Here is a 23028-nt window from a genome sequence, read left to right on the forward strand (position 1 = left end):
GTGCGGTGGGTGCACCCCCCTTTACCCCCCAAAAGTAAGAAAAAATCCTCAGGGGAAAAAAAAAAAAAATCCAGAAAAAAAATCTGGCCCGCGGAATAAGGGAGTGCCCATTTCTCTGGGCCCGGGGGGGGGGGGGGGGGGGGGGGGGGGGGCGGTGTCTGCCCGCCCGGGTCCAGCATCTCCATCCGTGACGTCGGAGCCTCACTGGACGGGAGTGGCTGAATCTGAACCCAGCGGCTGTAACCCCAACACCAGTCGCCGCTGTGGCGGGGCCCGCTCCCCTTGCCTCCCCCCCCGCCACCAGGGCCCAAGCCATCTTCCCCCCCACGCCACCCCCACCAATAGCCTAATCATTAAAGAGTTAAAAGACAGCCTAATCGATAAAGAGCTGAGAAGAGGAATCTGAGCTGTCAAGGAAAGGTACTCTGAGAATTTGAGGAGCAAGTTCTCAGCTAGTGACTCTTCTTCAGTTTGGAAGGGCATGCAAAAAATCAAAAAAAGAGAAAAGTCCCCCCCACTATTTGGACAATCGGCAGCTGACGAACAACCTGAATCAGTTTTACTGCTGGTTTGAAAATCAGAAACATAACCCTAGTACCCCTCCCCAACAAACACAGCCAGACCCCAGTCTGCAAAGAATGGACCCTGCACCCTCTCCTTCCCATTCACCACCTCACACCTACTTAAGGCAAGACTCCAGTAATGAAAAGAGTGGACCCTTTCCCACCCCCACCAACACTTCACACCCAATTACTCATTTTTAACCAGTACCTGCAAAGATGCACTGACCCTGCCTGCTTCAAAGTCTCCACTATTGTCCCTGTACCGAAAAAGGTAAGGATTACTGGTCTTAATGACTACAGGCCTGTCGCACTGACCTCTGTAGTCATGGAGACCATTGAAAGGCTTGCGCTGGCATGCTGAAAAATATCACAATCCTTCTGCTGGATCCTCTGCATTTTGCATGTTGGGCCAATAGATCTGTGGATGATGCAGTCAATCTGGGCCTACACATCATCCTACAGCACCTAGACCTCCAGGGGACCTATGCAAGGATTTTGTTTGTTGATTTTAGCTCTGCATTGGGGTGGGAGGTTGCAACCTTCATGTGGTCCGCCCTGTTTCGACAAATGCAATCAACCCGGTGTGCACAGTCAAATAAGATCAAATAGAACAAGTTGTCCTACAACTTTAGGCTGTGCACGCCATACGCAAGAAGAAGAAGAAGCTCTGCATTCAACACCATTGTGCCAGAGCTACTACGCTCCAAACTTTCTGAGTTGACTGTGCCTTAACCCCTCTGTCGGTGGATCACCAGCTTTCTGACTGACAGGAAGCAGCATGTGAGACGGGAAAGCATATCTCGGACCCGCAAACGCTCAGCATAGGATCACCGCAAGATGCGTACTCTCCCCTCTCTACTCTCGCCACACCAATGACTGCACCTCCACAGCCACTTCTGTCAAGCTTCTCAAGTTTGCGGATGACACAACCCTGATTGGATAGATCCAGGATGGGGATCTCTGTACTCTTTTCAATTTGACATCTTTCCTATAACATGGTGCCCAGAACTGAACACAATATTCTAAATGCAGTCTCACCAATGTCTTATACAACTGCAACATGACCTCCCAACTTCTAGACTCAATACTGACTGATGAAGGCCAAAGTGCCAAAATATGTTTTGACCACCTGATATACCTGCGACACGACCTTCAAGGAACCATACAACCATCAACCATTCCTCTGCCCACCTGGCTAATTGATCCAGATCCTGCTGCAATCTTTCACAACTAATCTTCACTATATGCAAAACCACTCACATCTGTATCATCAGCAAACTTGCTAATCTTGCCCTGTTCTGTGACGTTTCACAGAGTGCTGGAGTAACTCAGCGGGTCAGGCTGAGTATGGAGGTTGGGAGGTCATGTTGCAGTTGCATAAGAAGGTGGTGAGGCCGCATTCAGAGTATTGTATTCAGTTCTGGGCAACATGTTATAGGAAAAATGTCATAAAACTGGAAAGGGTACAGTGAAGATTTACGAGGATGTTGCCAGCACTAGAGGGCCAGGGCTATAGGGAGAGGTTGAGTAGGCTGGGAGTCTATTTCATGGCGCACAGGAGGATGAGGGATGATCTAATAGAGGTGTATAAAATCATGATTTGAATAGATATGGTTGAGTCTTTTGCCCAGAGTAGGTGAATCGAGGAGCAGAGGACATAAGTTTAAGGTGAACTGCAAAAGATTTAATAGGAATCTGAGGGGTATGTTTTTCACACACAGGGTGGTAGGTGTATGGAACAAGCTGCCAGAGAAGGTAGTTGAGGGATATGAATCAAACGTGGGCAGGTGGGACTAGTGCAGATGGAACATGCTGGGCCGAAGGGCCTGTTTCCACACTGTATCACTCTATGGTTCTATCCATCTTTCCCTCTCAAACCCATTCTCCTGCCTTCTCCCCATTACCTCTGACACCCGTATCAATCAAGAATCTATCAATCTCCTCCTGAAAAATGTCAATTGACTTGACCTCCACAGCTGGCTGTGGCAATGAATTCCACAGTTCACCACCCTCTGACTTAAGAAATTCCTGCTCATCTCCTTCATAAAGGAATGTCTTTTAATTCCGAGACTGTGGCCACTGGTCCTAGACTCTTCCACTAGTGGAAACATCCTCTCCACATCCACTCCATCCAGGTTTTTACCAGGCTGGGACAGACTGCAACAGCTTCACGCCATGTCCCAAATGACACCATCACCCAAGGCAGCAGAGACATTATAGGAGAGGGCAAGCACCGTCACAAAGTAGCTCACGATGGTTTGGGTAACATTCAGGAATGTCTATGCATGCCACATCATGAATATTACTGAAGAACGGTCTTGACCCGAAATATAACCTCCAGAGATGTTGCCTGACTCACTGAGTTACTTCAGCACTCTGTGAAACGTCGCCTATTTATATTCTCCACAGAGCTGCCTGACCCGCTGAGTTACTCCAGCACTCTGTGAAACGTCGCCTATTCATATTCTCCACAGAGCTGCCTGACCCGCTGAGTTACTCTAGCACTCTGTGCCTATTTTCCCTTCACCCATCTGCCCAAGCCCACTCTCCCCCCTCCTTTCCTATGTTACTTTCCACCCATAAACCTCTCTCTGCCTTTACATTTCATTCCTCTTTCAAATCTGCTCTACTTACCTACATTCATTTTTCTTCTTAACTTTTTGGTCATAGAATAATGCAGTGTGGAAACAGGCCCTTCAGCCCAACTTGCCCACACCGACCAACATGTGCCATCTGCTGTGGATTTGGGAGGAACAACAGCAGCAACAGATTAGCAAGAGATACGACTGATTGGCTCTAGCCCAAGTGTGAGGAGAGGGGTGAAAACAGTTGAAAACTGAGGAATTTGCTTTGTAAATTGGTAAATCAGGCAATTTATCAGTCAATTTAAGCAGGACAGCTCTTAGCGAGCGGCAGTGAGTGAGCGAAGTGCCCTGTGAGTAAAGTGTGAGTCTTTGGCTCGAGAGTCTTCGGTGAGGAGTGGAGACCACGCAATACGCTTGAGAGGTAGAGACCAAAGAAGGAGATGTCAGGCAAGCTGATTCAGTGTGATGCTTGCAGTATGTGGGAGGTCAAGGACACCGCTGGTGCCTCTGGCTGCTACAAATGTGACAAGTGCATCCAGGTAGAGCTCCTGAAGGGCCGTGTTGGGGAACTGGAGAAGCAAGTGGATGACCTCCGGTTCGTACGAGAAACAGAGTCGTTCCTCGACAAGTCCTACAGTACGATTGTTACACCTAAGGTACTGGAAGAGAGAAGGTGGGAGACAGTGAGAAAGGGAGGGAAGAATGGAATGCCAACGTCCCCGGGTGGTGTACCTCTTGTAAACAGGTTCATCCGCTTAGAAGCTGTTGGGACAGAAGACGTGAGCGGCGGACTGGCCTGTGATGCGAATAGGGCTGTTGAGCCAAAACCAAAAAGGGCTAAGGCAGGCAAGGCCATTGTAGTGGGAGACTCCATCGTGAGAGGTACGGGCAGGGGTTTCTGCAGCAACAGACGGGATGCGAGGATGGTGTGCTGCCTTCCCGGTGCCAGGATCCAGGATGTCACGGACAGAGTGCAGAAAATCCTCAAGGGCGAAGGTGAACATCCGGAAGTGGTAGTGCATGTCGGCACAAACGATGTCGGAAAGAAGGGGATGAATATTCTGCAGCGTGACTTTAGAGAGCTCGGAAAAATGTTGAAAAGCAGGACCTCCAGGGTTGTTATCTCCGGTTTGCTTCCAGTTCCCCGTGCTGGCGAGAGCAGGAACAGGGAGATACGGGACCTGAACGTGTGGCTGAGGAACTGGTGCACGGGGCAGGGATTTAGATTCTTAGATCACTGGGATCTGTTTTGGGGTAAGGGGGAACTGTACAAAAGGGACGGATTGCATCTTGACAGGTGCGGGACCAGCATTCTGGCAGGCAGGTTTGCCACTGCTACACGGGTGGCTTTAAACTGAATAAGGGGGGTGGGGTGTCGAATGGGATAGTGGAGGATGGAGTTAAAGGGAAAGGGTTTCTTAAATGTGTGAGCGTAGAGACCGAGGGGTGTAAAATGAGGGTAGAAGAAATAGGTAGCAAGGTGAAAAGTAAAAGTGGCAGGCAGACAAAACCAGGGCAAAAAGCAAAAAGGGCCACTTTTCAACATAATTGTATAAGGGGTAAGAGTGTTGTAAAAACAAGCCTGAAGGCTTTGTGTCTCAATGCAAGGAGCATTTGTAATAAGGTGGATGAGTTGAATGTGCAGATAGCTATTAATGACTATGATATAGTGGGGATCACGGAGACATGGCTCCAGGGTGACCAAGGCTGGGAGCTGAACATCCAGGAATATTCAATATTCAGGAGGGATAGACAGAAAGGAAAAGGAGGTGGGGTAGCGTTACTGATTAGAGAGGGGATTAATGCAATGGAAAGGAAGGACATTAGTTTGGAGGATGTGGAATCGGTATGGGTAGAGCTGCGAAACACTAAGGGGCAGAAAACGCTGGTGGGTGTTGTGTACAGGCCACCTAACAGTAGTAGTGAAGTTGGAGATGGTATCAAACAGGAAATTAGAAATGCGTGCGACAAAGGCAAAACAGTTATAATGGGTGACTTCAATCTACATATAGATTGGGTGAATCAAATTGGCAGGGGTGCTGAGGAAGAGGATTTCTTGGAATGTATGCGGGATAGTTATCTAAATCAACATGTAGAGGAACCAACGAGAGAGCAGGCTATTTTAGACTGGGTATTGAGTAATGAGGAAGGGTTAGTTAGCAATCTTGTTTTACGTGCCCCCTTGGGCAAGAGTGACCATAATATGGTTGAGTTCTTCATTAGGATGGAGAGTGACATTGTTAATTCAGAAACAATGGTTCTGAACTTAAAGAAAGGTAACTTTGAGGGTATGAGACGTGAATTGGCCAAGATTGACTGGCAATTAATTCTAAAAGGGTTGACGGATATGCAATGGAAGACATTTAAAGGCTGCATGGATGAACTACAAAAATTGTTCATCCCAGTTTGGCAAAAGAATAAATCAGGGAAGGTAGTACATCCATGGATAACAAGGGAAATCAGGGATAGTATCAAAGCGAAGGATGATGCGTACAAATTAGCCAGAAAAAGTAGCATACCGGAGGACTGGGAGAAATTCAAAGACCAGCAGAGGAGGACAAAGGGCTTAATTAGGAAAGGAAAAATAGATTATGAAAGAAAACTGGCAGGGAACATAAAAACTGACTGCAAAAGTTTTTATAGATATGTGAAAAGAAAGAGATTAGTTAAAACAAATGTAGGTCCCTTGCAGTCAGAAACAGGTGAGTTGATCATGGGGAACAAGGATATGGCGGACCAATTGAATAACTACTTTGGTTCCGTCTTCACTAAGGAAGACATAAATAATTTGCCGGAAATAGCAGGGGACCGCGGGTCAAAGGAGTTGGAGGAATTGAGTGAAATCCAGGTTAGCCGGGAAGTGGTGTTGGGTAAATTGAATGGATTAAAGGCCGATAAATCCCCAGGGCCAGATAGGCTGCATCCCAGAGTACTTAAGGAAGTAGCTCCAGAAATAGTGGATGCATTAGTAATAATCTTTCAAAACTCTTTAGATTCTGGAGTAGTTCCTGAAGATTGGCGGGTAGCAAACGTAACCCCACTTTTTAAGAAGGGAGGGAGAGAGAAAATGGGGAATTACAGACCAGTTAGTCTAACATCGGTAGTGGGGAAACTGCTAGAGTCAGTTATTAAAGATGGGATAGCAGCACATTTGGAAAGTGGTGAAATCATTGGACAAAGTCAGCATGGATTTACGAAAGGTAAATCATGTCTGACGAATCTTATAGAATTTTTCGAGGATGTAACTAGTAGCGTGGATAGGGGAGAACCAGTGAATGTGGTGTATCTGGACTTCCAGAAGGCTTTCGACAAGGTTCCACATAAGAGATTAGTATACAAACTTAAAGCACACAGCATTGGGGGTTCAGTATTGATGTGGATAGAGAACTGGCTGGCAAACAGGAAGCAAAGAGTAGGAATAAACGGGTCCTTTTCACAATGGCAGGCAGTGACTAGTGGGTACCGCAAGGCTCAGTGCTGGGACCCCAGCTATTTACAATATATATTAATGATCTGGATGAGGGAATTGAAGGCAATATCTCCAAGTTTGCGGATGACACTAAGCTGGGGGGCAGTGTTAGCTGTGAGGAGGATGCTAGGAGACTGCAAGGTGACTTGGATAGGCTGGGTGAGTGGGCAAATGTTTGGCAGATGCAGTATAATGTGGATAAATGTGAGGTTATCCATTTTGGTGGCAAAAACGGGAAAGCAGACTATTATCTAAATGGTGGCCGATTGGGAAAGGGGGAGATGCAGCGAGACCTGGGTGTCATGGTACACCAGTCATTGAAGGTGCAGCAGGCAGTAAAGAAAGCAAATGGTATGTTAGCTTTCATTGCAAAAGGATTTGAGTATAGGAGCAGGGAGGTTCTACTGCAGTTGTACAGGGTCTTGGTGAGACCACACCTGGAGTATTGCGTACAGTTTTGGTCTCCAAATCTGAGGAAGGACATTATTGCCATAGAGGGAGTGCAGAGACGGTTCACCAGACTGATTCCTGGGATGTCAGGACTGTCTTATGAAGAAAGACTGGATAGACTTGGTTTATACTCTCTAGAATTTAGGAGATTGAGAGGGGATCTTATAGAAACTTACAAAATTCTTAAGGGGTTGGACAGTCTAGATGCAGGAAGATTGTTCCCGATGTTAGGGAAGTCCAGGACAAGGGGTCAAGGCTTAAGGATAAGGGGGAAATCCTTTAAAACCGAGATGAGAAGAACTTTTTTCACACAGAGAGTGGTGAATCTCTGGAACTCTCTGCCACAGAGGGTAGTTTAGGCCAGTTCATTGGCTATATTTAAGAGGGAGTTAGATGTGGCCCTTGTGGCTAAGGGGATTAGGGGGTATGGAGAGAAGGCAGGTACGGGATACTGAGTTGGATGATCAGCCATGATCATATTGAATGGCGGTGCAGGCTCGAAGGGCCGAATGGCCTACTCCTGCACCTAATTTCTATGTTTCTATGTTTCTATCTAACCTAGTCCCACTCACACACGTTTGGCCCATATCCATCTAAATCTGTCCTATCCATGTACGTGTCCAAATGTCTCTTAAACATTAGGATAGTCCCAGCCTTAACTACCTCCTCTGGCAGCTCGTTCCATACACCCAGCACCCTTTGTGTGAAAAAGCTACCTCTCAGATTCCTGTTAATTTCTGAAATATTGGTCATAGATTTGGTGCAAAAAATGCTCCAAAATAAGTCTCAGAATGCATCAGAGAGCATCTAAAACCCCAGATCTTCAAGGGCCCTTAAGCGGGCCCTGGTCCTTGGGATCGAGGGACTTCACGCTTTGCGCTCATGATGTGCGCAGCGCGCACACTATTTCACATTACATTTTTTGTAATCCTGTCATGCCAACCCCCTTTTTGGAAAGCTTCGTACGGGCCTGCCCACCCAGCTTGGACCTGCCCCACAAAGAGTGGGGCGCCCTGAACCGGATCCGTACAGGAGTCAGCTGGTTAAACGACAACTTGCATCGATGGGGACTGTGTTCATCAGCAGCCTGCGTGTGTGGAGCAGACCAACAAACAGCGCACCACGCCATTATCGACTGCGCTGTTCCCCGCCCCCCTGACCTCACGTCCCTCGACCACAGCACGTTGAACTGGCTTCAGCGCCTGGAGGGCGTTACATAACTTCGGCTGCCTCAAACGCAAGTAGAAGAGAAGCGGGTCAGCCAATATCTCTGGTCAACATGGTTTGGCGATTTTTCAGGTCTGAAGAAGGGTCGTGACACAAAAAACGTCCCCTATTCATGTTCTCCACAGACACAAAATGCTGGAAAAACATTAAGGGACAGAGCTTTAGGGGTAACATGAGGGGGGACTTCTTTACTCATAGCGTGGTACCTGTGTGGAATGAGCTTCCAGTGGAAATGGTGGAGGCAGGTTTGATTTTATCATTTAAAAATAAATTGGATAGATATATGGATGGGAAAGTAATGGAGGGTTATGGTCTGAGTGCAGCTAGATGGGACTAGGGGAAAATAAGTGTTCGGTACGAACTTGTAGGGCCGATGGCCTGTTTCCGTGCTGTAATTGTTATATGGTTATATAACAACACAGTGGGACAGGCAGCATGTCTAGAGAGAAGGAACATTCTTCAGACTGAGAATCACAGGAGAGAGACACAGAGATAAGAAAGTGTAAGGTGTTACTCCAGCACGGTCTTATCCGAATGGGAAGTACAACGAGACCTGGGTGGCCTTGAACATCAGTCACTGCAAGTAAGCATGCAGGTACAGCAGGCAATGAAGAAAGCTAATGGCATGTTGGCCTTCAGAATCAGAGGAGTTAAGTTTAGGTTACACAGAAAAGCTGGAGAAACTCAGCGGGTGCAGCAGCATCTATGGAGCGAAGGAAATAGGCAACGTTTCGGGCCGAAACCCTTCTTCAGACTAAGTTTAGGTCCTACTGCAGTTGTGCAGGGCCCTGGTGAGGCCGCACCTGGCGTATTGTGTGCAGTTTTGATCTCCTAATTTGAGGAAGGACATTCTTGCTATTGAGGGAGTGCAGCGTAGGTTCACCAGGTTAATTCCGGGATGGCGGGACTGACATATGATGAAAGAATGAGTCAACTGGGCTTGTATTCACTGGAATTTAGAAGGATCAGAGGGGATCTTATAGAAACATATAAAATTATTAAGGGACTGGACAGCGTAGATGCAGGAAACATGTTTCTGATGTTGGGGGAGTCCAGAACCACGGGTCACAGTTTAAGAATAAGGGGTGGGCCATTTAGGACTGAGAAGGGGAAAAACCTTTTCACCCAGAATCTGTGGAATTCTCTGCCACATTAGGCATTGGAGGCAAATTCTCAGGATGTTTTCAAGAGGGAGTTAGATTCAGCTCTTTGGGCTAACGGAATCAAGGGGTATGCAGAGAAAGCGGGAACAGGGTACTGATTGTGGATGATCAGCCGTGATCATGTTGAATGGTGGTACTGGCTCCAAGGGCCGAATGGCCTACTCCTGCACCTATTGTCTATGTTTCTATGTAAAAGCTTTTCACTCCACAACACTGTCTGTGTCTCTTCCGCGACTCTCAGTCTGAGGAAGGGTCTCAACCTCGAAACCTCGCCCATACTTCTCACCAGAGATGCTGCCCGTCCCGCTGAGTTACTGTAGCATTTTGTAGTCTGACCCAAAGATCCTATAGCGAGCAAGATAGACCACTCCTGCGAAATACAATGGACTGACGTGTAGTACGCACCGGAGCGTAACGTACGTCATTTCAGTAACCCCCAACCAGGCACAACGCTCAGTGTAATGAGCAACAATCATAGAGCGGCATAGGTGGACATTTCGGGTCGAGACGCTTCTTCAGACTGACAGTCAAGGGAAAGGGAAACAGGAGATATAGACATATCTTCCATTCATTTGTCTTTAGCACAGTCTATATCTCTTGTTCCTTTTCCCCCTGACTCAGCCTGAAGAAGGGTCTCGACCCGACATGTCACCTATGATCATTGCCTTTGTCTGTCTGTCCGCGCGTTCGTTCGCTCTTGGTGCCGGCGTTTCTCCCCTCAGACTCCGTCAAACAAACACACCCACACACAGCATGTCCGGAAGATCAGTATGGGCCGAGACCAGGAGCAGGGCGAAGGATGACAACAAATGGGTCATGGCAGCTATCGAAAAAGTACGGAAATGGCAAGGGGGACATTTTAAAAGAAAACCCGAAGGAAATAGATGTTTAACAAAACAAAAGGGGGGCCGGCGATCGCTCAGTGTCCGTGTCGGAGAGGGGGGGGGGGGGGGGGGGGAATGTTTTTGTTGAAGACGGGTCTCGACCCGAAATGTCACCTATTCCTTTTGTCCAGATATGCCGCACAACCCGCTGCACAGTGTTGTACTTCCGGTGGCGCTGGTGCCAGCAGCCTCCACCTACAGCCCGGTATCTTTTTGTTTTTTTTGTTTATTTAGTTATGTAAAAGTGTGTTTTTTTGTGGGGTTTTTTTTGGTGTTTTTATGTGGGGGAAGAAGGCACGGTGCGGGGGATTACCGTCATTCAGCCGCTTCCTGGTGAGGACGCGACTATTATTCGAGTCGCGTCCTCGCCTCCCCCCCCTCCCCCCACAGCGGCCTACCTACCTGGATTGGCGCGGCCTTTCCTGCCGGGATCGACCGGAGCTCCAGCAGCGGCGGGACAGCGCTGGAACATCGCGGGGCTGGCGATGCCTTACCGGGGCGGCGACTGCGGGTGCTCGGAAGGCCCCGACCACGGATGAACACGGAGGGGAGGCTGGCTGGACTATGGTGCCATTTATGTTATGTTGTGTCGTGGACTTTCTGTGTTTGTGCTTTTTTTTAAATTCAATTTCAATTTTATTTTTAATATGTTTTATCATTTATTTATTATTTATTTATTTTTTGGTGATTTTTTTTTTTTTTTATGATACTCTTATGATATTTTTTAAGGGAAATTCATTTTGTTGTCTCAAATTGAGACAATGACAATAAATTTGAATACAATACAATACAATACAATATTTGTGTCTATCCTTTAATCTCTCAGCCTGATATAGCAGAATCTCCCTGAATTAGCTTGACACCACAACGGTTACGCAAATGGCGCTGAAGATTACGCATGACCCTACTACGGCTTTTTAACAGAGTGGACCATCTTGTTCGCTAATGGGATCTTTGGTCTGGCCTCCCTTGAGGTTTTATCTCAGGTTATCTCATGTAGATAGGGTGGTGAAGAAAGTTTTTGGTGTGCTGGCCTTTATAAATCAGAGCATTCAGTATAGAAGTTGGGATGCAATGTTAAAATTGTACAAGGCATTGGTGAGGCCAATTCTGGAGTATGGTGTACAATTTTGGTCGCCAAATTATAGGAAGGATGTCAACAAAATAGAAAGAGTACAGAGGAGATTTACTAGAATGTTGCCTGGGTTTGAGCAACTAAGTTACAGAGAAAGGTTGAACAAGTTAGGTCTTTATTCTTTGGAGCGCAGAAGTTTAAGGGGGGACTTGATAGAGGTCTTTAAAATGATGAGAGGGATAGACAGAGTTGACGTGGACAAGCTTTTCCCATTGAGAGTAGGGAAGATTCAAACAAGGGGACATGACTTGAGAATTAAGGGACACTAGACCAAGTGCAGACCCGTTTGGGTCTGTTTCCCCAACAGCGTTTGCGGGGGGGGAGGGGGGAGTAGGGCGTGAGGTGTGAAGAGGGGAGGGAGGAGGAGGAAACGGGATAGATTTGGGAGGGAAAGGAGAGCGCGGTAGGGGGTGAGAGATGGGGAGAGAGATGTGGGGGAGGGGGGATGGGGAGGAGGGAGGGATGGGGAGAGGTGTGGGGGAAAGAGGGGGAAGAGTCGGGAGGGAGAGTGGAGGGGAAGGGGGAGAGAAGTGGAAGAGTGGGGAGGGAGGTGGAGAGGGGTAGCGTGAGTGATGGAAGAGGGACAGAGGGATAGGGGGAAGGGGGTGGGGGGAGAGAGGGAAGGGGGTGGGGTAGACAGGGAAGGGGGGGGGGTGGGGGAGAGAGGGATGGGAGAGGGGGTGAGGAGAGGGAGGAGAGAGTGGGAGAGAAGTGAAAGAGTGGGAGAGAAGTGAAAGAGTGGGGAGGGGGGGGGAGGGGTAGAGGGATAGCGGGAGTAGTAGAAGAGGGACGGGGGAGTGGTGGAAGGTTAAGGGGGGACTTGATAGAGGTCTTTAAAATGATGAGAGGGATAGACAGAGTTGACGTGGACAAGCTTTTCCCATTGAGAGTAGGGAAGATTCAAACAAGGGGACATGACTTGAGAATTAAGAGAGTTTAGGGGTAACATGAGGGGGAACATCTTTACTCAGAGAGTGGTAGCTGTGTGGAATGAGCTTCCAGTAGAAGTTGTGGAGACAGGTTCGATTTTATCATTTAAATATCAATTGGATAGTTATATGGACGGCAAAAGAATGGAGGGTTGTGGTCTGAGTGCAGGTAGATGGAACTAGGGGAGAGTAAGGCACGGAGTAGAAGGGCCGAGATGGCCTGTTTCCGTGCTGTAATTGTTATATGGTTTTGCAGCCGCTGCAGCTTCTGTCAAATATCTTATAGCTATAGGATCTGTGGGGCTTCTGTGATTGTTCCCCCCCCCCCACGTGGTGTCGGAGCCGCGGGGGCGGGGCCCGTCATGCCATGGTAACCGTTGCTAGGGTGGGATCGGCGGTTCAGATTGGCGGAGGGCGCTGTCTGTCCGAAGGGCGGGGCTACGGTTTCACCTATAGGACGCGGTGACCTGCATTGGAGGCTCGACGTTGCTCTGATTGGTTAGACGCCAGGAGGGGGCGGTACCCAGTCCTTTGTGACGTCGGGGACATGACCAAGGCACCGGTCACGTTGTCATTGTGCGGCGCCGACCGGAGAGGATCAGGTGGGAATAACGGCCACTGCCGACCGACCGGCCGCGTGTCCTTCCCGCCACCTCCCTCCTCCCTTCCCCAGGGCGACCCAGCGGCCGGGCCCCGAGGCGTGCGGCGGGGTGGGGGGGACGATGGCAGTGAGTGTGTGAAGGAGGGAGGGAAGGAGGTTTGGACACCCTCTGGTCCTCCCGACTGTAGCGTGTACCTGGCAGTGAGTGGCCGCGGCGCACCGTCTTTGTTGCTCTATCTGCAGCGACCGTCGTCTATTGAAGGGGTCGGTGCCGCGTCTCCGGTTTCCGAATGCAACAACCCTCGTCCGTTGAAGGCCGCGCTGTTGTCTCCGGATCGCCGACTGTAGCGCCCCCTGGCGTCGGGAGTGCGCGTTGCAATGTCTGGTCTTCCCTCTGCAGCGCTCTCCTGGCGGTGGGAGGCCGCGATTCAGCGCTTTTGGCCCTCAGACTGTAGCGCCCTCTGGCGTCGGGAGTCCGCGGTGCAGTGTCTGGTCCTCCAACTGCAGCGCCCCCAGACGGTGGGAGGCCGCGATTCAGCCCCTCTGGTCCTCAGACTGTAAAGCCCCCTGGTGGCAGGAGGCTGCATGCATTTTCTCTCGTCCTCCGACTGCAGCATCCCCTGATGCGAGGCTGCAGCGCACCATCTTTGTTCCTCTGTCTACTGAGCGCCCCCTTTCGGCTGCAGGCTACGGCGCAGCGTCTCTGGTCAGCCGGCCGCAGCGCTCCCTGGCGGCGGGGGTGATGAGTTTAGTTTGTTGTCACGCGCCACCAGGTACAGTGAAAAGCTTTTGTGTTGCGCGCTAACCAATCAGCGGAATGACAACACATGATTACAACCGATCCGTCCGCAGTGTACGGATACGGGATAAAGGGAATAACGTTGAGTGTACCACTTGTGTGTCTCCATCGTGAAGATCTGTCTGAAGAAGTGTTTCGGCCCGAAACGTTGCCTATTTCCTTCGCTCCATAGATGATGCTGCACCCGCTGAGTTACTCCAGCATTTTTGTGTACCTTCGATCTTCCAGCATCTGCAGTTCCTTCTTGAACACGTGAAGATAAGGTTTCTCCCTGCATTAGGCTACAAGTGCAGAATTAGGCCATTAGGTCCATCAAGTCTACTCTGTCATTCAGTCATTGCTGATCTATCTCCCTCCTAACCCCATTCTCCTGCCTTCTCTCCGTAACTCCTCACAACCCGTATCTCGGTAAACAGAATGGTAATTGTAGATGACATGTGCATGTACCTTTAACATAGTGACCCCACCACTACTAACCACTCCCACATCACAAGTATAATTACAACCTTCCCACCCATTGATCCCTCTCTCTAGTTCCGGTGACAGACCACGAACAGCTAGGGCAGCAACGTATGTGTATCATGAATAAACAGTAGTAAAGACACAGTGTGTTATGACTCCTCTTTACAGTAATGAGCCAATAATAGAAGGGAAGATGCAACGAGACCTGGGTGTCCTTGTACATCAGTCACTGAAAGTAAACATGTAGGTACAGCAGGCAGTGAAGAAAGCTAATGACGTGTTGGTCTTCATAACAAGAGGATTTGAGTTTAGGAGCAAGGCAGTCCCACTGCAGTTGTACAGGGCTCTGGTGAGACCACACCTGAAGTATTGTGTCCCGTTTTGGTCACCATATTTAAGGAAGTAAATTCTTGTTATTGAGGGAGTGCAGTGTTGGTTCACGAGGTTAATTCCCGGGATGGCAGGACTGTCATATGCAGAGAGAATGGAGCGGCAGGGCTTGTGTACTGCAGTTCAGAATCGGGGGCCGCAGTTTAAGAATAAGGGGTAAGCCATTTAGAACGGAGACGAGGAAAGTGTTCTGAATCTAGAATTCTCTGCCTTTTTCGCCCCATCCACCTCCCCCCTCTCCCCTCCCTTTCCCTCCCCCCCTTTCCCTCCCTCCCCCCCTTTCCCCCCCCCCTTTTTCCCCCCTCCCCCCCCTTTTCCCTCCCCTTCCCACCTCCCCTCCCCCCTTTTCCCCCCTCCCCCCCCCCTTTCCCTCCCTCCCCTTTTCCCTCCCTCCCCCCCCTTTCCCCTCCCCCCCCCCCTTTCCCCTCCCCCCCCCATTTTCCCCCCTCCCCCCCTTTTCCCCTCCCCCCCCCTTTTCCCTCCCCCCCCCCCCCCTCCCCCCTCCTGCCCTCCCCCCCTTTTCCCTCCCTCCCCCCCCTTTTCCCCTCCCTCCCCCCCTTTTCCCTCCCTCCCCCCCTTTTCCCTCCCTCCCCCCCCTTTCCCTCCCTCCCCCCCTTTCCCTCCCTCCCCCCCCTTTTCCCTCCCTCCCCCCCCTTTCCCTCCCTCCCCCCCCCTTTCCCTCCCTCCCCCCTTTCCCTCCCTCCCCCCCTTTTCCCTCCCTCCCCCCCTTTTCCCTCCCCCCCCCCCCCCTTCCCCCCCCCCCCCTTTCCCCCCCCCTCCCCCCCTTTTCCTTCCTCCCTCCCCCCCCTTTCCCTCCCTCCCCCCCCCCTTTTCCCTCCCCCCCCCCCCCCCTTTCCTTCCCCTCCCCCCCTTTCCCTCCCTCCCCCCCCTTTTCCCTCCCTCCCCCCCCCTTTCCCCCCCTCCCCCCCCCTTTCCCCTCTCCCCCCCCCTTTCCCCCTCCCCCCCTTTCCCCTCCCCCCCCTTTCCCCTCCCCCCCTTTCCCCTCCCCCCCCTTTCCCCTCCCCCCCCCCTTTCTCTTCCCCCCCCCTTTCTCTCCCCCCCCCCCCCCCCTTTCCCTTTGTAACCACTGTGGCACATTCATTCAGGTCCGTTGCCATGTCCTTGAACATTGCCCTGTCTACAGACTCCAAGCAGTCCTGTAGTTGTTCCTCTGCCTCCCCCAGACCAGTCCTCACCTCTGGGGGTGCGCTCTTCAGTTGCTGCCTGTATGCAGGAAGAAGCAGCACCGCTGAATGGTCAGATTTTCCAAAGTGAGAGTGAGGGATAGAGTGATAGGCGTTATTGATGGTCGTGTAGCAGTGGTTGAGGGTGTTTAATCTTCTGGTGCTGCAGGAGACTTGTTGCCACCAGACCAGTTGAGTTAGTCCAGCACTTTGTCTATTTTTTTAAGCCAGATCTGGCAGTTCTAGTAAACCTTTCCAAATCCCCCACATCCATCCTGTTATGGGGCGACCGGTAATGCAACTGATATGTGGTCCAACCAAAGTCCTATAAAACTGCAACATTTATCTCTAGATTAGAACGTGAAAACAGGCCTTTCGGCCCACCGGGTCCATGCCGACCAGCGTCCGCGCAAACTAACACCATTCTACACCCACCTGTGTGCCTTTCGAGGTGCCCGGATGCACCATGCTCCCTTACCCTTACCCCCACCCCACTACCCCACTCTCCTCCCCTACCACCCCCCCCTTCCTCTCGCCGCCTTCAAGCACTAGTAATGTTCACTCATTAGTAATATCCTGTTTGCCAGCTTGTTGACCCTCTGTGTAGGTATGTTACAAAACCTACCTGAATCGTGGCTGAGCATCTGCCCTACCCCGTGTGTGTGATTTTGGCGCTGTTTAGAGGGGGCGGGTTTAAAACGCGATTTTTACTAGGCTGTTGCAATCGAAAATGTTCAGCCTAGTAAATCATTAACGGAAAATCGCTGAAAGACCCCGTCGCAAAAGGTATTATTAGTTTTTATGGCCTTGTAAAATAGTTATAGTAGTTTAAAAACCACTCTCAAAACTCGCAACCTCTCGCAGCCCCAGGGTTTTATAAAGCAAACAATTAAAGGTATGTACCTTATTTTTACATTAAATGGGGCTTGTCTATAACCCTGTATATAAAGTTTTCTATAGCGAGTAGTTCATTTTGGGCTCTTTATATCCCGCAGTATTTTTCTGGGCATTTGAGGGCACAAATCCACTGCAATGTGAACGTTCTAAACCAGCGCGTTCACAGGATCCCACTAGAAAGCCGATTTAAATTGACTTTAATTTACTGCAATTGAACACTAAATTCCTTCCATTTGGCCTATAAATTGATGTAAATGAGATTTAAAAATCATGTTTTATTGTGAATTATTTGTGAATATTATTTGGACACTTGGGCTATTTAAAAATGTTAATCATTTATTAAGAAATGGATAGATGTTTAGATCTAGTAATTGAAGTTTGAAATTAGCTACAATTGGGTAACTAACTAATTATATGCTTTAATTTCAGGTCATCCAAGTAAGATTATTTTATATTTGTTTCAGAATGCTTCAATCTATGATAACTGAAAATTTCATTCAGTTCTCTTAATTTTTAAGAAGGTTATGGGCTTTTGACTGTCCACGATCACAGCTTTTTTGTTATGTCCATAGAAAATCAATAGGGAACAAGATGCTAATTTCCGAGTATGAAAATGGCCATAACTATTTTACTACTTGAGATATGAAAGTGAATTAGGTGTCAAATTAAACTTATTGTTATGCTTTATCTGATGGGATAAATTGCAGACTTGATTTTTTAAATCTCAAAATTTTGTAACATTGCTACTCTGTGTTTCCCTACTGTAGGGTTTAGGAGCCGTTGCTGTGGACGGAGAGACGGGGACGTGAGTAGCCATTGAGGGCAGCCAGGGTGCCGGTGAATCCCCTCCCATCTGCTCGGTGTGCGGGCTGAGCTTTGATGGAGGACCACGTGACGGGGCACAGCAAGGAGAAGCGTTATGTGTGCAATGTGTGTGGCAAGGCCTGGCAGCACCTGAGCCGGCTGGAGACCCATCGGCGAGTGCACACGGGAGAACGCCCCTTCGAATGTTCAGAGTGCGGCAAGAAATTCCCCCGCTACCAGACCCTACTACGGCACTACCGAGTGCATTCCGGTGAGAAGCCCTTCGGCTGTTCCACCTGCGGCAAGGGCTTCAAGACAGCATATGACCTGATGTACCACCAACGGGTGCACACGGACGAGAAGCCCTTCAGCTGTTGCACCTGCAGCAAGAGCTTCAAGTCGTTGCCGGACCTGAAGGTGCACAGGCGCCTGCACACCGGAGAGCGCCCCTACACCTGCAGCGACTGCGGCAAGAGCTACACCCGCTCCAAAAACCTGCTGGAGCATCGGCGCACCCACACCGGTGACCCCAGGCCCTTCTGCTGCTCCGACTGCGGCAAGGACTTCAAGAGGGCGTATGACCTGAAGATCCACCAGCGGATACACACGGATGAGAAGCCCTATGGCTGCTCCACCTGTGGCAAGAGCTTTGCCTGGTTGTCGGGGCTACGACGCCACCTGCGGGCGCACAGCAATGAGCGGCCCATCATCTGCTCCGACTGCGGCAAAGGCTTCAAGACGTCCACGGACCTGAGGTTGCACAGGCGCCTGCACACCGGGGAGCGCCCCTACACCTGCAGCGAATGTGGCAAGGGCTTTAACCACTCCACGAGGTTGCTGGAGCACCAGCTCACCCACACCGGCGAGCGGCCCTACACCTGCACCCAGTGCGGTAAGGGCTTCACCCGCTCCAACAACCTGCTGGAGCACCAGCGCATCCACACCGGTGAGCGCCCCTACATCTGTGCCCAGTGCGGCAAGGGCTTCATCCGCCCCACCAAGCTGCTGTCCCACCAGCGGGTGCACGCCAGCGACCATCCCGTCCCCAGCCAGGTGTGTGGAGAGCACTTTGCCATAACCCCCTGCTTGGTGTCTCACCAGTGCGTGCACACCAGTGGCCAGCCCTACGACTGCCCGTACTGCGTTGAGGCGTATGATAGCTCTTGGGGGTTGTGGCAGCACCAGCGGGCCCCCACCAGCGAGCGGCTGCTCCCACTGCAGCAAACGTTTCAAGAGCGCACGGGGGCTGCGGAAGCACCAGTGGATACACAGACTGTGATGGAGAAGGTGAGGACAGACTCTGCGATGGCAGTATAAAACTGGACCATCATTACCTGTGGCAGATTGTATTTTTTCAGCTGCGGCAGGAAGTACATCATCTGTTGCGCCCTTTTGACTGTGGAGTCGATGGAGACCACCCATTATCCATCCAACAATGAGCTACATTTTCCTTGAACTCTATTCCCTTTGTCCCGTTTTCACTCAATTCAACAATGGCAGCTGTTTCTGGGAATACTACAGAAGGTGCAGGATCAGTTCATTCCAAAGAGGAAGAAAGATTCTAAGGGGAGACCGTGGCTGACAAGGGAAGGCAAGGACAGTATAAAAATAAACGAGAAGTATAACATAGTAAAGATATACAGGAGCCAGAGAATTGGGCAATTTTTAAAGAGCAACAGAAGATAACTAAAAGGCAATACCAGGAGAAAAGATGAGGTACGAAGGTAAGCTAGCCAAGAATATAAAGGAGGATAGTAAAAGCTTCTTTAGGTATGTGAAGAGGAAACAAATAGTTAAGACCAAAATTTAAACCTTGAAGACATGAAAAGGGTGAATTTATTATGGGGAATGAGGAAATGGCAGACCAGTTGAACAGATACTTTGGATCCGTCTTCACTAACGAAGACACAAACAATCTCCCTGATGCATTAGTGATCATTTTCCAATGTTCTATAGATTCAGGATCGGTCCCTGTGGATTGGAAGGTATTAATGTTATCCATCTTTTTAAGAAAGGTGTGAGAGAGAAAATGGAATTTTAACCCAATTAGCCTGACATCTGTGATGGGGAAGATGCTGGAGTCAATTATAAAAATGAAATAGCGGCACATTTGGATAGCAGTAACAGGATCGGTCCAAGTCAGCATGGATTTACGAAGGGGAAATCATGCTTGACTAATCTTCTGGAATTTTTTGAGGATGTAACTTGGAAAATGGACAAGGGTGATCCGATGGATTACCTGGACTTTCAGAAAGCATTTGTTAAGGTCCCACATAGATTAGTGGGCAAAATGAGGGCACATGGTATTGGGGTTAGGGTACTGACATGGATAGAAAATTGGTTGGCACACAGGAAACAAAGAGTAGGGATTAACGGGTCCCTTTCAGAATGGCAGGCAGTGTCTAATGGGGTACCGCAAGGCTTGGTGCTGGGACCGCAGCTATTTACAAAATACATTAATGATTTAGATGAAGGGATTAAAAGTAACATTATACTCCTACATGGCCTACTCCTGTACCTATTGTCTATTTACTGGTTCAATCATGACCTCTGATGCTGTCTGTGGAGTTTGCACGTTCTCCCTTTGACTGCGTGGGTTTCCTCCAGGTGTTCCGGTTTCCTCCACATCCCAAAAATGCGCAAGATGGTAGCGTAACTGGCCTCTGTAAATTGGAGTGGATGACAATGGAATAACATTAGAAACTAGTATGAACGGGGATCAATGGTCGGCGTTTGGTCGGGGTCGAAGGGCGTTGTCACAGAATTAGGAGATTTGCAACTGGCCAGGTCTGTAAATTGGAGTGGATGACAAAGTGGAATAACATAGAACTAGTATGAACGGGTGATCAATGGTCGGCGTTTGGTCGGTGGGTCGAAGGGCTTGTTCACAGAATTATGAGATTTGCATGTTGAGTCAGAACCATGCCTGTGTAACAATAATCCAGCTTGTCCCACAAAATAAAAATCCTGAAAATTGCTACCTTTTAAGTCATGGGTCAAGAGTGGCAACAGAGTGCTGGAGTAGTGGGTCAGGTAATATCTGTGGAGAACATGGATAGGTGACGTTTCACAGAGTGCTGGAGTAACTCAGTGGATCAGGCAGCATCTCTGGAGAACACGGATAGGTGACGTTTCAGAAAAGTGATGCAGTAACTCAGTGGGTCAGGCAGCATCTGTGGATAGGTGACTTATCGGGGTGAGGCCCTTAAGATTGTAGTGGGGGGTTGATAACTGGAAGTAAGTGGGACATGTCAAAGCCTTGTCCCACAATACGATCAGTCTGAGGAATGATCACAACCCAAAATGTTGCCTATCCATGTTCTCCAGAGATGCTGCCTAACCCATTTGGAAACCAGCACCTGCAGGTCTTTTATTGTACCAATAATACATTTACATTGTTACACGCAGCAGCTTGACAGGCCCGTAAACGCAATACACAGTTTATATATAATAATTTAAATTATAATTAATTTATGTTTCATTTCAATGTTTCTTCCATTTCCTATTGAATGTTATGATTTAATCTATCTCCACAACCTACTACAGGCCTTAGATAAAGTGCTACACGTGAGGCTGCTAAATAAAATGAGAGCTAATGCTATTCGAGGGATATTCCAGGATATGTGTACCATTTTATTTCCTGAAGTCATAATTAGCTCATTTGGCTTGCTAACGTTGAGGGAGAAATTGTAATCTGGACCCCATGTTGCTAAGCTCTGTCGCCTTCCTGTACTCTCTTATCATTGTTCAAAGTGCAGCAGTTTGGGAATGAGTTTGGATGGGATTATGGTGGTGAAGGCAAAGCCAGAATCAACAGGTAGGATTCGGACAGAGGTGGCCTGACACAGATGTTGCAGCAATGAGTGTTGGGGCAGCTAGATGTCGTTTGCAATGGACCAGTTACAGTGGTAGACGAACTGCAGTGAATCAAGTCTGTCTGGGATGCTGGTGTAAATGTGCACCATAAGGAAGAGGAGCACAATTGGGCCATTTGGCCCATTAAGTCTACTCTACCATTCAATCATGGCTGATTTATCTCTCCCTCCTAACCCAATTCTTGTGCTTTCTCCCCATAACCCCTCCCTTTGCGGCTGGAATCTGGGAGTCGCCGCAGGCTCCTCCAATTTGCGATGGGACTCACTCTGGCCATGGAGGAGGCCCAGGACAGAAAGGTCTGATTCGGAATGGGAGGGGGAGTTGAAGTGCTGAGACACCGAGAGATCAGGTTGGTTATTGCGAACTGACCTGAGATGTTCGGCGAAGCGATCGCCAAGCCGGCGCTTGGTCTCACCGATGTAAAGCTGTTGACACTTGGAACAGCAGATGCAGTAGATGAGGTTGGAGAAGGTGCAGGTGAACCTCTGCCTCACCTGGAGAGACTGCTTATGTCCTTGGATGGAGTTGAGGGGGAGGCAAAGCGACAAGTGTAGCATTTCCTGCGGTTGCAAGGGAAAGCACCAGGGCTGGGGGTGGTTTGGGTGGGAAGGGAAAAGAGTCGGCAGACTCTAGGACCTGACACTCAAAGTCGGCTGACTTTAGGACCCGGGGGAGCTCGGAGCTCAGGACCCGCTGCGTGGTTGCTGCTGAACCAGCAGGAAGGGAGATTGTTTCAATCTTTATATTTTCACAAAAGTAATTTCTGTTCCATTGCCGGACGCGGTTAACGCGTTAAAATGAACGGATCGACAGACAGCTCTGATTTCAGTTGCTGTGTATTTCACTCTTCCCACATTTACATTCCCCCTGGTTTTATTTCCGCGCTCACTGGGGTTTCACGACGTGGAATTTGGGGATTAAATGGGAGCCGTTCAGCGCCGACCTGTTGTCCACCGGGTTTCTGCCCCACAGCCCCTGAGCCCTGCTCCTGACGTCGGTCCCTGGACCCGACCCTTTTACACATCCGGAGTGGAACCGGAGCAGATTCTCAGCCGCTGATTTACATCCCCAGTCCAGAAGGAAGGATAAAGTTTCTCCGTGAATTTATTCCCAGTGAAGGTGTGGAGATGGTACTTGGTGTCCGCATCGTAAAATGAAAGTCCCGGACTCGTAACTGAGATAAACTCCCACCCTCCCGAGGATGGGACGGGCGGGGAGAGGGGATGGAGGGGAGGTGCCTGCATTAAACTCGTCACCTTGCCGCCTGATGCTTCAGACTCTAGTCTCCGGGGTCAGTGTGGCCGGTCTCTTTCTCTCCACAGACTCTGCGGAGACTATGGGGGAGCACAGATGAGAGGGGCCAAAGGGCCTGTCTCCGGGCTAGGCGACCACTGACGCTATCCGTGTAGAGTTTATACGCTTCCTGGGGCACGGGAGGCGAGTTCAGCCTTCCAAGCTCAGCCTTCCAAACCTCAATCCAAGCCTAGCCTACCTCCCGCGCATCCTAGCCCCGACGGGCCGAGCGCCTCTACCTTCCTCCCCAGACGACAACTGAGGGCCCAAACACAGAAGAAACCTCTTCTAACCCCCCGAATCCCTCAGGGAATGCC

The 23028-nt window shown here is 49.7% G+C and overlaps 1 protein-coding gene across 1 annotated transcript in view; it reads left to right on the plus strand.

The window, feature by feature from the left end:
* The first annotated feature begins 12894 nt into the window (after positions 1-12894).
* Positions 12895-23028, plus strand: part of LOC129697702 (zinc finger protein 585A-like) — a 76060-nt gene continuing 65926 nt past the window's right edge. Inside the window, exons 1-2 of the mRNA XM_055636410.1 lie at positions 12895-13007; positions 17506-18847. Coding sequence (XP_055492385.1) covers positions 17618-18847 — 1230 coding nt within the window. The 5' untranslated portion in view covers positions 12895-13007; positions 17506-17617. The remainder of the gene's footprint in view (positions 13008-17505; positions 18848-23028) is intronic.

The sequence above is a fragment of the Leucoraja erinacea genome, chromosome 5 (genome assembly GCF_028641065.1).
Source record: "Leucoraja erinacea ecotype New England chromosome 5, Leri_hhj_1, whole genome shotgun sequence".
Taxonomy (NCBI): Eukaryota; Metazoa; Chordata; class Chondrichthyes; order Rajiformes; family Rajidae; genus Leucoraja; species Leucoraja erinaceus.